Source organism: Euleptes europaea, chromosome 6 (genome assembly GCF_029931775.1).
Source record: "Euleptes europaea isolate rEulEur1 chromosome 6, rEulEur1.hap1, whole genome shotgun sequence".
NCBI lineage: Eukaryota > Metazoa > Chordata > Lepidosauria > Squamata > Sphaerodactylidae > Euleptes > Euleptes europaea.
Window position 1 is genome coordinate 83,999,296 of NC_079317.1, and position 12,754 is coordinate 84,012,049.

At 40.1% G+C, this 12,754-nt stretch overlaps 2 protein-coding genes across 2 annotated transcripts in view; one reads left to right on the forward strand and one right to left on the reverse strand.

Moving 5' to 3' along the window:
• SBF2 (SET binding factor 2) overlaps positions 1 to 12,754 on the forward strand; it is a 247,743-nt gene that overhangs the window by 92,107 nt on the left and 142,882 nt on the right. Inside the window, exon 6 of the mRNA XM_056851939.1 lies at positions 1,842 to 1,947. Coding sequence (XP_056707917.1) covers positions 1,842 to 1,947 — 106 coding nt within the window. The remainder of the gene's footprint in view (positions 1 to 1,841; positions 1,948 to 12,754) is intronic.
• Positions 1 to 12,754, reverse strand: part of SWAP70 (switching B cell complex subunit SWAP70) — a 309,546-nt gene that overhangs the window by 13,318 nt on the left and 283,474 nt on the right. The window lies entirely within an intron of this gene.

Below are 12,754 nucleotides of genomic sequence, written 5' to 3' on the forward strand. Positions count from 1 at the left end.
ACATTCCTGTTTGTAGCACAAAGAGGATGAAGCTAGGGATTTAGGAAAATTGCTATGTTAATGCTGTGCTGCATATTGGTTATTTGGAGCGTATGATTAAATACCTGTGCAGAACTCACATTATTGTCTGGACAATTCTGTTTTGACTGTGACAGAAGATGCCATCCATGTGGCAGCCAGATAAAACAATAAATTTACTCATCCCCCCCCTCATTGCTTTGAACATGTTCTGTTGACAGTAACTGGAGCTCATTGCCAAGATGGAAAAATGTCAGGCGCTCCTTAGGACTCTCACTTGAGCTCCAGCTATTCACCCTGTCTAATTGTCAGTCAGTTTCACTGTCTACTTCAACTCCTAACCCCTTCCCTTATTTTAATTGACTGTCCCTTCTAATTTATCAACCTTACTGTTCTAACTGGGCAATTATCTAAATACTTAAGGTGCAACCTCAGATTCCTTTCTGTCCCTCTAATTTTTCACTTCCCCATGCTTTCACAATTGCCTGGTTTTCCTTCTGGGATGGGCAGGTTTATTAATGTTATTATTGTTGCTATAGTTATTATTTTCCTGTTATGGTCCAAATCTTTGAAACAGAGTCCTCTTATAATGCTGGCATATGCACTTTGTTTTTACTGAATATTGAGGGGTTAATCTTCTTTAGATGCGAGTGTCCTAGAGAAACGTATACCCTCATTGCTATCCAATTAAAATTATTGCTCTTTTTTTCCTCCCTGTTTGCACACCCATCCTGATGATGGTTATTTTGTTAATATTCACATCAATTTTGCATAGGAGTCCCAAATTTTAACTGACGGTAACCATTATCCCATAATGTTCCTTCCTTCTCTCCTGGAGACATGCACTGCATCCAGCAGGAAGTGAGAAATTAATGACTGAAATGTATATGAACGTAAATGGGTTTTCACTAGAAGCCAATTAATAAAGAATGGGTGTTTGAGAGAACTCCTAAAAAGTTACTCTGGAATTTGATGAATACTTGGAAGTTGGATGGCAAAGTTGGAGACAGTTGATATCAACATTGCTGTTGACTTTACCAGAATCCAAGTGGAAAGTGCAAGACTCTGTTTCTCTCAGGGTTTCCCCTCCCCCTCAATGCACAGAGAACTCGGGAGGGGTTCTTTCACATAATTCTGGGCATCTGAGACATGGGCAAACATTTGTTCAGGAGGTGAGTCCAGGTTGCAAGAATATGATTTATGGTTGCCATAAATTCATTTGTGAGCAGTAGATAAAGTGTGTTATTCAAAAAGGTAAATAGCCTCATGTAATATTTATCAGACAATACAGGTTTAGTATCCCTTATCCAGATAGCTTGGGACCAGAAGTGGTCCATATTTCAAATCTTTCTGCATATTGGAATATTTTGGAATTTTTGCTTATACATAATGAGATATCTTGGGGATGGTACCCAAATTCATTTATATTTTATATACACTTTATACACATAGCCTGTGTGTAATTTTAAACAATATTTTTAATAATTTTGTGTACATTGAACCATGGGAAAGCAAAAGTGTTTCTGTCTCACCAGAATACCTGTATCAGCTATTAAACAAGAGCAACAACAAACCAACTAACAACGGCAGGCTTTCTGTCTCCACCTACGATGCTGTGTACACTGTATTTGTTTTTTTTTTAGGTGAGAGGAAACATTGAAAGCAGGCAGCACGGATCTGCCTGCTCCTGCATGTCTCCTCGAAGGGTTTGGTTTTTGGATCAGTCCGGATATGGAATGTCCAGATAAGGGATACTCTACCTGTATATTCAAAATGGTATATTGCATAAAGAATAAATGGTTTATTAAAATATTTCTCTACAGAAGCTATTTTCTCTGGGAGCAGGAGACAGGCAGCTGGTACAAACACCTTTGCACGATAGTCTTCCTGTTACAGGGACTAGCGTGGCTCTGCTGTTTCAGCAATTGGGTATGTCAGTTTTTGGATTGTTGTTATATTTTTATCTAAATTTATGAAATGCCTGCACAAATTTATAAGCTGTTAGTTTTACAGCTATCAAAGTGTTCTCTTCTATTTTGGAATATTTATATGTTTAGGAGAAACCAGGGTAGCGTTGGCCTAGGACTGGGGAGACTGAGTTTCAAGTCCCTACTTTGTCATGATGCTCACTGGATGTCCTTGCTTCTGGCACTTTGGTTGCATTCAGATGTCATTATATTAGTCCATAAACTAGGGCCTGGTTAAACCCTGATTTAGTAGGCAGTCTGAATACCAGCTGCTTAGTAAACTGCCGTTTCATGGGTGCTGTATTAATAATGGTTTGTCAAGACATCTGAATGCAGAAATCCTAGTTTGTTCAGTAGTATTGCTCCCCAGCCTCCTGCATACAGTGAAGTCAGCACAGAGCAGCAGAAAATATTGCTGTTCTAGCTGCATCCAGCTAGGGATGGTGCAATCTCCCTCCTTCCATCCACATAATCCCTTATTGAGAATGATGAGATGGGGCTGCAGCTCCAGTGTGGGGCTTTTAAAAGACAGCAGGACAAAAGACCCCACTTAATCCACATGCTTTTATCAGTTTACCAAGATCCATGGTAGAAACTGGGTCACACAAAAACAGCATTACAGTCAAAAGCAGTTTACAACCTACTTATTTATATACCTTCCACCCAAAAAAGAGAGTTCCCCCTTCTTATCCCAAGAGAGAACTAATGAGTGAATGGCCTGGCTATGATCCCTTATTACTTTACCAACTTTTATTTTCTTTCAGAGAAAAAGTACAATCACAGATTATGGTGAAAGAGCAAGAGTTGAAAGGGAGGTGTTGAGGGATGTAAAAAATCTCTTTTCTTTCATAGTATATTGTAGAGAATGCATTGCAGTGGCTGAAGAAGGGGGTAGGGTCACTGTCAACTGGCAAGTGGGAGGTGAGGGTTGTGAAAGACTTATTCTGCTTTTGTTAAAATGTTCAGAAATTCAGTGAAGAAGCTAAACAGAAAGGGGGATGTGGACGGAGACTTTCTTAAGTCAAGAGCAAGGAGAAGGCAGCTTGGCTTGCCCTAGGCTCCCCCCCCCCATTCTGCTCTCATTTGTTGCAGCTGACTAGTAGCAAGCAAGCTATATAGATCATGTGACTTTGCCAGCAGCTAGAATTGAGGGAGGGAGATCAGCTGCTAATATAATTCACAATTAATTGAGGCACTGCATCACAGATAATATGCCAGTGCTTGAGTATTAACTTTTGCACCTGCCCAAGATTAAATTATTACAGTAATATTTTATATCTTTAACACTAATGGATCTAGTGTGCAATCTTTATTTTGATTCTATTTTGAGTAGAGGAACTTTGTTTTGAACTGCTTTGATGATTTACAGTGCAATACTGAACTGTTTATCTTTTTTTCTCTTTAAATAATGCAAATGTTCAGAACACCTTCTTGTAGTTAATTAAAAAAGGTCTCCCATGGTGAAGGTATAGTAAAAAATAGGGAGAACAAACATGAACAGCTGCTCATGTTAGAGTGAAATGTATTTAACGTTAAAAGAGTTTTTACTAGAAGCCAACTGGTAAAGTCTCAGTATTTGAAAGAAGAAATATATGTATGTATGTATTTACAAAATTTATATCCCATCTTTCTGCCCTTATTTAAAACATACATGATAAAGACATTATTAAACCATTAAAATAAACCCGCCTTCTAAATGTACTTCATTAAAATAACTTTAACAAGAGTTAAAATACATGCCATAAAATCAGTACAGGTTGAGTATCGGAAATGCTTGGGACCCAGAAGTGCTTCAAATTTCGGATTTTTTTTTTTAAAAAGCAGAGCATAAACAAAAAAACAACAACCCCCCCACACCCCACAGTGAGTAATGCACGTAGATCTGTTCCCTCCCTCCTTGATCTGAACCCCAGCCTGAGGTAGAGAGCAAAGTGCTGCGAGAGCTTCTAGCCCGTGCCTTTTATGGGCGAGAAGACATGACTACCAGCAAACTTATGTGGCTGCTGCTGAGGCAGGCAGGGCATTGCAGACGTGGGAAGCTTGGCACGCTGATCAGGGCCAGGGGCCAGTGAGTAATGCCTGTGTTTTGAGGTGTGGCGTCATGTCGGCTCAAAAAGTTTTGGATTTTGGAGCATTTCAGATTTTGGTATTTTTGGATAAGAGAAACTCAACCTGTGCTTAAAAACAAAAACGAGTCAAAACTGGACTACAACATACACAAACTAGCCAAGGGTTTGGGAAACAGAAAGGTCTTAGTCTGGGGTCCAAAACCAAAAAGGCTGGGCACCAGGCATTCTCAAGATGGGCTACATAAAAGGCCCTGTTGTGGGTAACCACATTCCTCACTCCTGCTGTTGGGGTCACCTGGAGCAGGGCCACTGGGCAGGTTTATGGGGGAACAGGTGATCCTACAAGAACCATGGTCTCAGCTGCTTAGAGGATAAAGATCCTAAGCAGAACTCCTCTAGTGCTTAGAAATCCTTCCTTGCTGGCAGGGGTAGCAAGCAGCTAGCAGAGGCTAGTCTGTTCGACGGCCATCTTCACACTGTTGTGTTGAATGATCCCCTCCTCAGGTCCAGAAAAGCTCCTCTGTAACCATGGTCTTAGATGTGAAAAACCACAGTTATGCAAGGTATATCAGGTTCTGTTTTACAAAAATGTCCAGAGTAACAATTTTAAGACATTCCCTAGCTAATTTTTGAGTAAATTATGGGGTTTTGTGTTATAGTTTTATTGTAGCTACTCAGCTGCTTATGTAGGGCAGGATTAAGAATGGAATACTTGGGCAACCAAAATGCTTGAAAAAGAGAAGATTCTGAAGCAAGAATAGATAAAAATCACAGTTCAGTGATCTTATCTAGCTGATCAACTAAAATATGATTGATTGATTGATTGATTGATTGGTAAAGGGTAACTAAAAGTAAACATATTAGCTATTTCACAATAAGTGAAATTATAAAATTTAGTATGCACCACCTAATTTTAAGCAGACCAATTGCAAAGGAAGCTAAATTTAGCAGAGATGCTTAGTGTACTCTATCATAGCCGATGCGTGGTTCTGCTTCTGTTACAGATTGCTTTCAAATGTTAAAATAAACCTTATGCAGGAATGAAAGACTGGAACATTTTGAAACAAGTTTCTCAAACAGCATGAATACACCCCAAGCCACAGAAAAGGCATGTAAGTGGTTGGAGTTGGAAAACTAGCTGCCCTCAGGTCACAGTACTGACAAAGCAAATTGTAGAGTATCGTTATATGAAGCCATGCTCTGGAATGTTTGGAAAAATTCTTGGCAGTCATTCCCTTTTGCATTATTCATCTTCAGTGGATCGTCAACGAACATAAACAAGTTTATTCCTGCCTAACACTGGCATTTTCCTTGGATTCATTCAACAAATTTCATATAATTTAGAGCTGGAGACTATAAGCGATGCAGCATTGATAGTGAAACATAGGAAACCTCATGAGTTTGAGGAGGATGGATGAAAACAAGAGAAATAAGCAACATGGCCAGAAATCAAAGCCAAGTATTGTCACTCAAATGTAGTTTCACATAAAACTGATTTGTGTTTTGTTTTAAACTCAGAATGGCATCCATAAGGAGATCTAACTAGATTGTTGTAGAAATGGGTTGGATCAGAATTCAATATTGCCTCTGACTCATCTAGTGGGTCTGCTGGACATAGGGTAGGTTTCTTTTACCTTTCTTTAATGATTCTGCTCAAATGACCGATTGGTCTTAAGCAGGACCCCAATGGCCAAAATATTTAATGTCTAATATATTCCTCTTATAGGGTTGGTTTCAACAGTCTGTGGGTGCAAGGATCATGGATTGTTCCCTTGTTCACCCCTCCCCAGCAGATGTGTCTGACTTTAGGAAAGTTGATTCCCAGGGTCACAGGATCCAAGTGGACCATAGTCACATGGGTGGGAGTGCTTCACTGAGGAGGGGGAAGAGGACAAAATCTTCATCTCCTTCCTATTTCTCTAATGCAAGAGGAAGGAGTGGCAATTTCAACCCTTTTGTCTTCTCAGGGCAGCACCATGATCATAAGAACATAAGAAAAGCCCTGCTGGATCAGACCAAGGTCCATCAAGTCCAGCAGTCTGTTCACACAGTGGTCAACCAGGTGCCTCTAAGGAAGCCCCCAAACAAGACAACTGCAGCAACACCATCCTGCCTGTGTTCCACAGCACAGCTCCATATGTCTATTAGTCCTCATGGGTCCTGTGACCCAGGATCAACTGTCTTGGGTTTGGAAAGATCTAGACAGCGGAGGGGAGAGGAACAAAGGAAATATCTATATCCTTCTGCACCTTCAACTGATAGAATCTATGATCCAACCCATACTGTTGAATTGGCTTAGAATTTCCTAATAAATGTTGTAAAATATGTAGTTTGACATGTGGAAAAACAGAATGTAGCTGTTCACATTCTTCAGTGTAACAGAAAGCTGTAAGGAGGACCTGGAGTTTGGCCAAGCCAACATGAAATAAGGTTTTTGAAAAGTTAGATTTCTGGAACCACCAGTACCTGGAGATGGTGCTCACATACATATGCCTGGGTTGCATGACTTTTAATATGAAGATCAACTGTGTTTGGGTGGATTTTGTTTAATTCATAATGTAAATGAGATTGAAGTAAGAAAGTAAAGGAAGTTGAGTTGAATTCTTCTACAGGTTAGAATGCATTGCCACATTTGCAGACTGTGCATTTAGTTTAACTCTGTTTTTTGCCCAAGCCCCAGACACCAAATCACAGTTCAGACAGAACTAAGTGGCCATTCCCCAAAGGTGGTTTTTATGGCTCCTGGGAAACTGGGCAATGCAGAGGAACTCTGGAGCCTTGGACAGGAGGCAGGGGGAGCTTTGCAGTCTCTCAGGTTGTCTGACCAAGCTCTAGGAAGCTTCCCAGCCCTATGTGTATAAATTATGCTCATTAGCTTACGTTGAAGGCAAGAACTTCCCTTCCAAATACCTCTGTATTAAATACAAATGTAACCAAAGGAAAGGGTTGTGCAGCTTCTTTTCCCCAAGAGTATGGAACTTCCCTGTGTTTACCCATAGCTCCCTCAAGCACTAAAATTCCTCTTAGCTTGACTTAGCTCTGTCTGAGGTATGTTTCATGTTCAGAACTTGTTTTTTTTTTTTTTTTTAATTTCATGTTCAGAACTTGGACAAAAAAATAATAGATTTAAGAAACTCTGACATGGTGTAACTAACATTAAGAGAACTTATAAGCCCCCATGAAGCTGCCTGCTACTGATTCATACTGTTGGTCTATCGATATCTGATCTGTTCTTTCTGACTAGCAGTGGCTCTCTAGGGTCTTATTTTGTTTTATTTATTTCTAGTCTGTTTTTCTTACTGGTCAGGAACCAAAGCAGGTTTCAGGCGGAGATCTTTCACATCTGATCCCTTTAACTGGAGATTATGGGGTTTGAATCTAGGACCTTCTGCATGAGAAGCAGTTGCTCTTATTACTGAACCACAGCCCTTGAAGGAGAAGAAAAGGGTTCAGTTTTGGTTTGGGGGTCGTTGTGTTGTGAGTGTTCTCCTGATTTCCTTAATGTTTGACCCAGTTCTGAATTGCGCTAAGAGGATCTTAACCATCTCTAATTTTAACAAATTGTCCCCATATGTATGACAAATAAAGAGTAAACAATATGAATGTATCACTTTTTCATTTAGAGAAGCATTGTGCAACAATGAAGTGTAAAAGCTTCCCCACCCCAGTTTTGGCAAGCACATAAGGGAGGTCCTCCCTGCGCTATACAAGACATGTAGTTCCTGGACACCAACCTACACTTGGGGGCAGTACTCCAGAATAATTTTAAATCTTTAGTTATAATTCATGAAATATGATCATAGAAGCCTACTCTTAAGTCAAGCAGTTTATGATACAGTGACAAGAGGCAGGCTTATTATAGCCTGAATCTTTACAATGATACCAGTTGTAATGACTGTGCTTGAGGAATGAAAGCTAAGTGCCTATTTTTAAACTTGATTTTAATTAACAATCCTTCAAATAATCTGTCATTCATAGGCATGTGGGTCCATCTGAAAAATGTAGTAAAAATAATAAATAGTCTAGAATCTAAATATCCCGTCCATTGTTATTAGTTTATCTAAGGGCTGCTTCTTATTTTACGTTTCAGTTCTGGTTGCTGCAACTGTACCACTTGCTTCTCACAGCAAGCAAAAATATAAGTGTCTGTCAGGCATCCTGAAAACATCTATGTATACATGTTGTTGAACCATAGACAAATTAGGAATCCCGGGTCATGTACACATTAGGATATCTGTACCTGCCCTTTACATTTTACATGCGTGCTGTGAGAAAATACCAGCGTACTCAGGATGAACACAATTGCTGTCCAGAGGGAAGGTGTGCTGGTGTGCCACAATCCACTTTTGGGTTGAGGGGAATGCTAACAGTATGCCCTTCTCTCATCCCTCCAATGCTTGACTTGGAACAGAGGTCTGAATCTAGATTAGCTGGACATTTGACCCTGAGGAGGAGGAGGAGCTGAAGCTCTATACATACATGCCTAGGTGTATGTACAGATTTGAGAAAGTGGTGCTTGGGGACTCTTGCTCAGCCCCCGGGCCTTTGGACTGTGGGGTTCCATGCAAGGTTCCATCTTGTCCTGCAAGTTTCCATCTACATGAAACTACTGGGCGAGGTCATCCAGAGGTTTGAACTGGGTTGTCATCAATAGATGGATGACACACCTCTATCTTGCACTTCAGGACGCTCCCAAGGAGATTGTAGAAACCCAGAATCATTGCCTAGAGACAGTTTTGGAGTGGATTTGAAGTTTAATCATGAAAGGTGGCAGTGTTACTGAGAAGTGGAAAGGCAGTCCAGGATTTCGGGTGTCACCTGTTTTGGATAGAGTTGCAGTCCCTTTGACTGAATAGGTCCATAGTCTGGGGGTGCTCTTAGACCCCAGACCTACAGCTGGATAAGCAGGTTGCAATGGTGGCCAGGAGCATCTTTTACCAACTTTGGATAGTCAGCTGTAGCTCTTCCTGGGCAGAAAAAATGTGGCCATGGTGGTGCATGCCTTGGCTATATCTCGCTTAGATTACAGCAATGTACTCTAAGTGAAGTGTTTCGAAACTTCGCTTGGTGCAGAATGCTGCAGCCAGGATGTTGACTGGAGTAGGTTGTAGGGGCCATATCACTCCAGTCACTTCATCTACACTTGCCCCCAGTCTGTTTCCAGGCACAATTCAATGTGCTGGTGTTGATCTTTAAAGCCCCACATGTCTTGGTACCAGCATCCCCGAAGGACGGCCTACTGGCTTATGAACTTGTCTGACCGCTACAGTTATCTTCCAAGGGTGTCTGCTTCAGGTTCCTTCTGAAATTAGGTGGGTGGCAACCAAGGAAAGGACCTTCTCAGTCGTGGCACCAAAACTGCAATTCTTTCCCTGCAACTCTCTCCTCTCTAGGGAGGGAGTTGCAGAGTTTTGGTGCCACGACTGAGAAGGTCCTTTCCTGGTTTGCTACTCACCTAATCTCAGAACTGTCTCCCTAGAGCAGTGGTTCCCAACCTTTTTTTGACCAGGGACCACTAGGACTTTTTTGTTCTGTGCAGGGACCCCAAGGTTCAAAATAAAAATTCTGAGAATTTGAAAATAAACTTTAATCATAACTGTTAGTTAAACATTAAACTTACAATAATATTTGAATATATATTTTTATAATAGAGAACTTTTAATTGAAAATATTATTTTATTATGGGTTTATAACTTTGTTTCGCGGACCTTAATTTTGTTCTCGCGGACCCCTGGGGGTCCACGGACCCCCGGTTGGGAACCAGTGCCCTAGAGAGAGAGGCCTGGTGCTTTCTATTGCCATCTTTCTCCAGTGGGTGAAGACTTATTTGTTTCATCTGGCATTCCCTCAGTGATCCCTCCTTCTTACCCTGTTTTTAATTGTTGAAAGTATGTGTATTGTATGTGTACTTTAACTTGGTTTTAATTGAATAATGTATTTTTGTTTGGTTTTAATGGTTTTTTAGATGTGTTTTTATTATGAATGTTTTTAATCCATTAGCTACCTTGGTGGTCCTGATGAGGACAAAAATGTGAGGTATCAATTCTAGAAATAAAATAAAAATAAACAATTACCTGTTTAACATCAGATTTAGCGGGCATTTGGCTAGTGCGAAATAATTTATATCTTGGTTCCATGCAAGTAAAGAAAATCCAAATCTCCAAGGCCCCACAATTTATCATTATAAACTGTAGTGCTAGACCACAACAAGACTAATATTTTGGAAGTGGTGTTAATTTCTTTGTGCAAAGTGACTTCTCTTTGTCTTTATCACAAAGCTCAAAGAATAGTAGTAGATTCTTTGAGAATTGAACTTGGTTGGTGTAGAAGTAATTGTACTCTTCTGACAAAGTTCTCGGCAAACTACAATAAAGAACAATGGGGATACATTTCTGTGGCACGTAGGCTTCAGACCATGTGGATCTTTATAGTCTATGAGCGTTAGTAGTGTCACGTCACACATCCGCATTTTGCCAGTCAGATGTTCAGGATGTTATGACCAAGGCTACTAGAAAGTCATCTTTTATGTTTCAAGGCAACACTAGAACATGCGTTTTACAGGATGCTGGCCTATGAGCCATCTATTTTGAGCATTCATTGCCAAGAGATGATTTTATTCTCCTGGAAGCTGAATGCCTAACTGTTCTGGAAACCAATTACAAAGCATGCAGAGAAACTTCATCCGGAATGAGCAAATCAAAGAAAATAAACTGGCAACTAAGTACGTGTTTGCCAGGGTTCCTCCTGTCACTTGAAGTAGTTGACTTTACATATGGTGACAGGAACATTATAATTGAAGAATTTTATTTATTCAAGGTAAAGGTTCACCAGCAAAAGGCAAGGTGCTGACAATCTTAGTATAGATGTCTGCTAGCCTTAATTTAAAAAAAAAAACTGATATTGCCGCAATAATTTCATTAGATTCTGAAAAGGTACTGAAAAGTCTTTGGAAGTTTTTTCTAATTGCTGTACAGCAATATGGTTTTCCAGTTTCATTTGTTAAATGGATTTGTTTTCCAGTTTCATTTGTTAAATGGATCTGGTGGTGACAGTGTGGTTCTTCTCCTCCCCCCCATCCCTTTCCTCGGTTTCTGACATAGAATTGTGTGTATTTGTGTTGTCAAACCCATGATAGCGCAGCTAAGAGGAAGGCTTAATGGGCAAATGGATGGGCAGTCTAGGGAAGAGTAGCACAAATAACCAGTGGTGCACTGCACTGTCTGTAATACTTGTATTTGGATACTTATATTATTCAGTAAACTGTTCTAAATTGGAGTTTAGGTCCAGGGGAAAGAATTGTACACCATCTGTGTTTTCCATTTGGAATTTTAGGATGTGACCCTTTCCAAATAGTATATCTAGACCAATTATACCAAAATATGTCAATACTATGGTTGATGCCAACTTAAAATGTATCAGAGTTCATCAGCGGTTAGGTGGAAATTGGTAGAAACAGATAGTAATGAGTACCTGGGGAGGTAAACAGTTAACAGTTTACCAAGAATGTATATTCCAAAAAGCACTGAGAGCCAACGTGGTGTAGTGGTTGAGTGTCAGACTAGTATCTGGGAGAATCAGATTCAAATCTTTACTCTGCAATGGAAGTCTGCTGGGTGACCTTGGGCCAGTCAGCCTAAGCTACTGCACAGGGTTGTTGTGAGGATAAAATGGAGGAGAAGAGAATGGGTCCCTAATGGGGAGAAAGGTGGGATATAAATTAAGTAAATACATAAATTCTGCTTCAAATTCCAGTGAAATACTATACTCACATCCACAAACACCTAAGGGACTGTGTGGAGAGCTTCATCCCCAAGACTCTGAAGAAACTGCAGTTTCCTTCAATTTGAGAGGGGTTTTAACTTTCCAATTTTAGAAACCATAAAAGTTATCTCTTAGCCAATACACAAGAATGATAAATAATGAAACAGCAACAAGCATCCTGGGCCAAATTAGAACCTACTACATTTAAAACCTTTAAAACGTTGGCTGACCCATTTTCCTTAGAAAAGAAGGGGGGGGAATTCCCACCATTGTTGCAGCTAAAGGAACTTGGAAGGCACTGGGCCACAAATTCAGGCTTCATTCATTTACAAATGCCAAGCATGTCATAGCATGATCCAGATTTAAAATTAAATGGCTGACCCTTCCTCTGTAAGGACTGGACAGAGAAGTAGATAGTCACATTAGACAAACTCATTGAGACAAATGGAAATTTCCTATCCCTCACTGTTCTACAAAAGGAAACATAAATTTATCAGAGAAATGGAATGACAGTATCCTTAACTAAAACATATTTTGTAGTCCAAATTCAGCAAAGAGTAATGTCAGCACTTCCACTTCCACAAGGATTGTTGCACAAATTGTTATCTTCTGTAGAATCCAACCCATGTTCTCTCTGTAGAATCCAACCCATGTTTATCTTGTTCAGATTATAAACTCCTCAGAGCAGAGACCTCCCTTGTAAAATTCCATGCATATTGATAGTGGTGGTGGTGGTGGTGGTGGTGGTGTGTGTGTGTGCGTGTGTGTGTATGCATAATATTGAAAAGTGAGCCTTCCTAGTCAAGGTATACATTTGCTCACTGCTTCCCTATATACTCATATGAGATGGGAGGTGGTGACAGCATACCTGTCCTCTCTACTTGCCTCACTTCCAAACATCCATACAGGAATTTAATCCTAAATTGGACATAAATACAT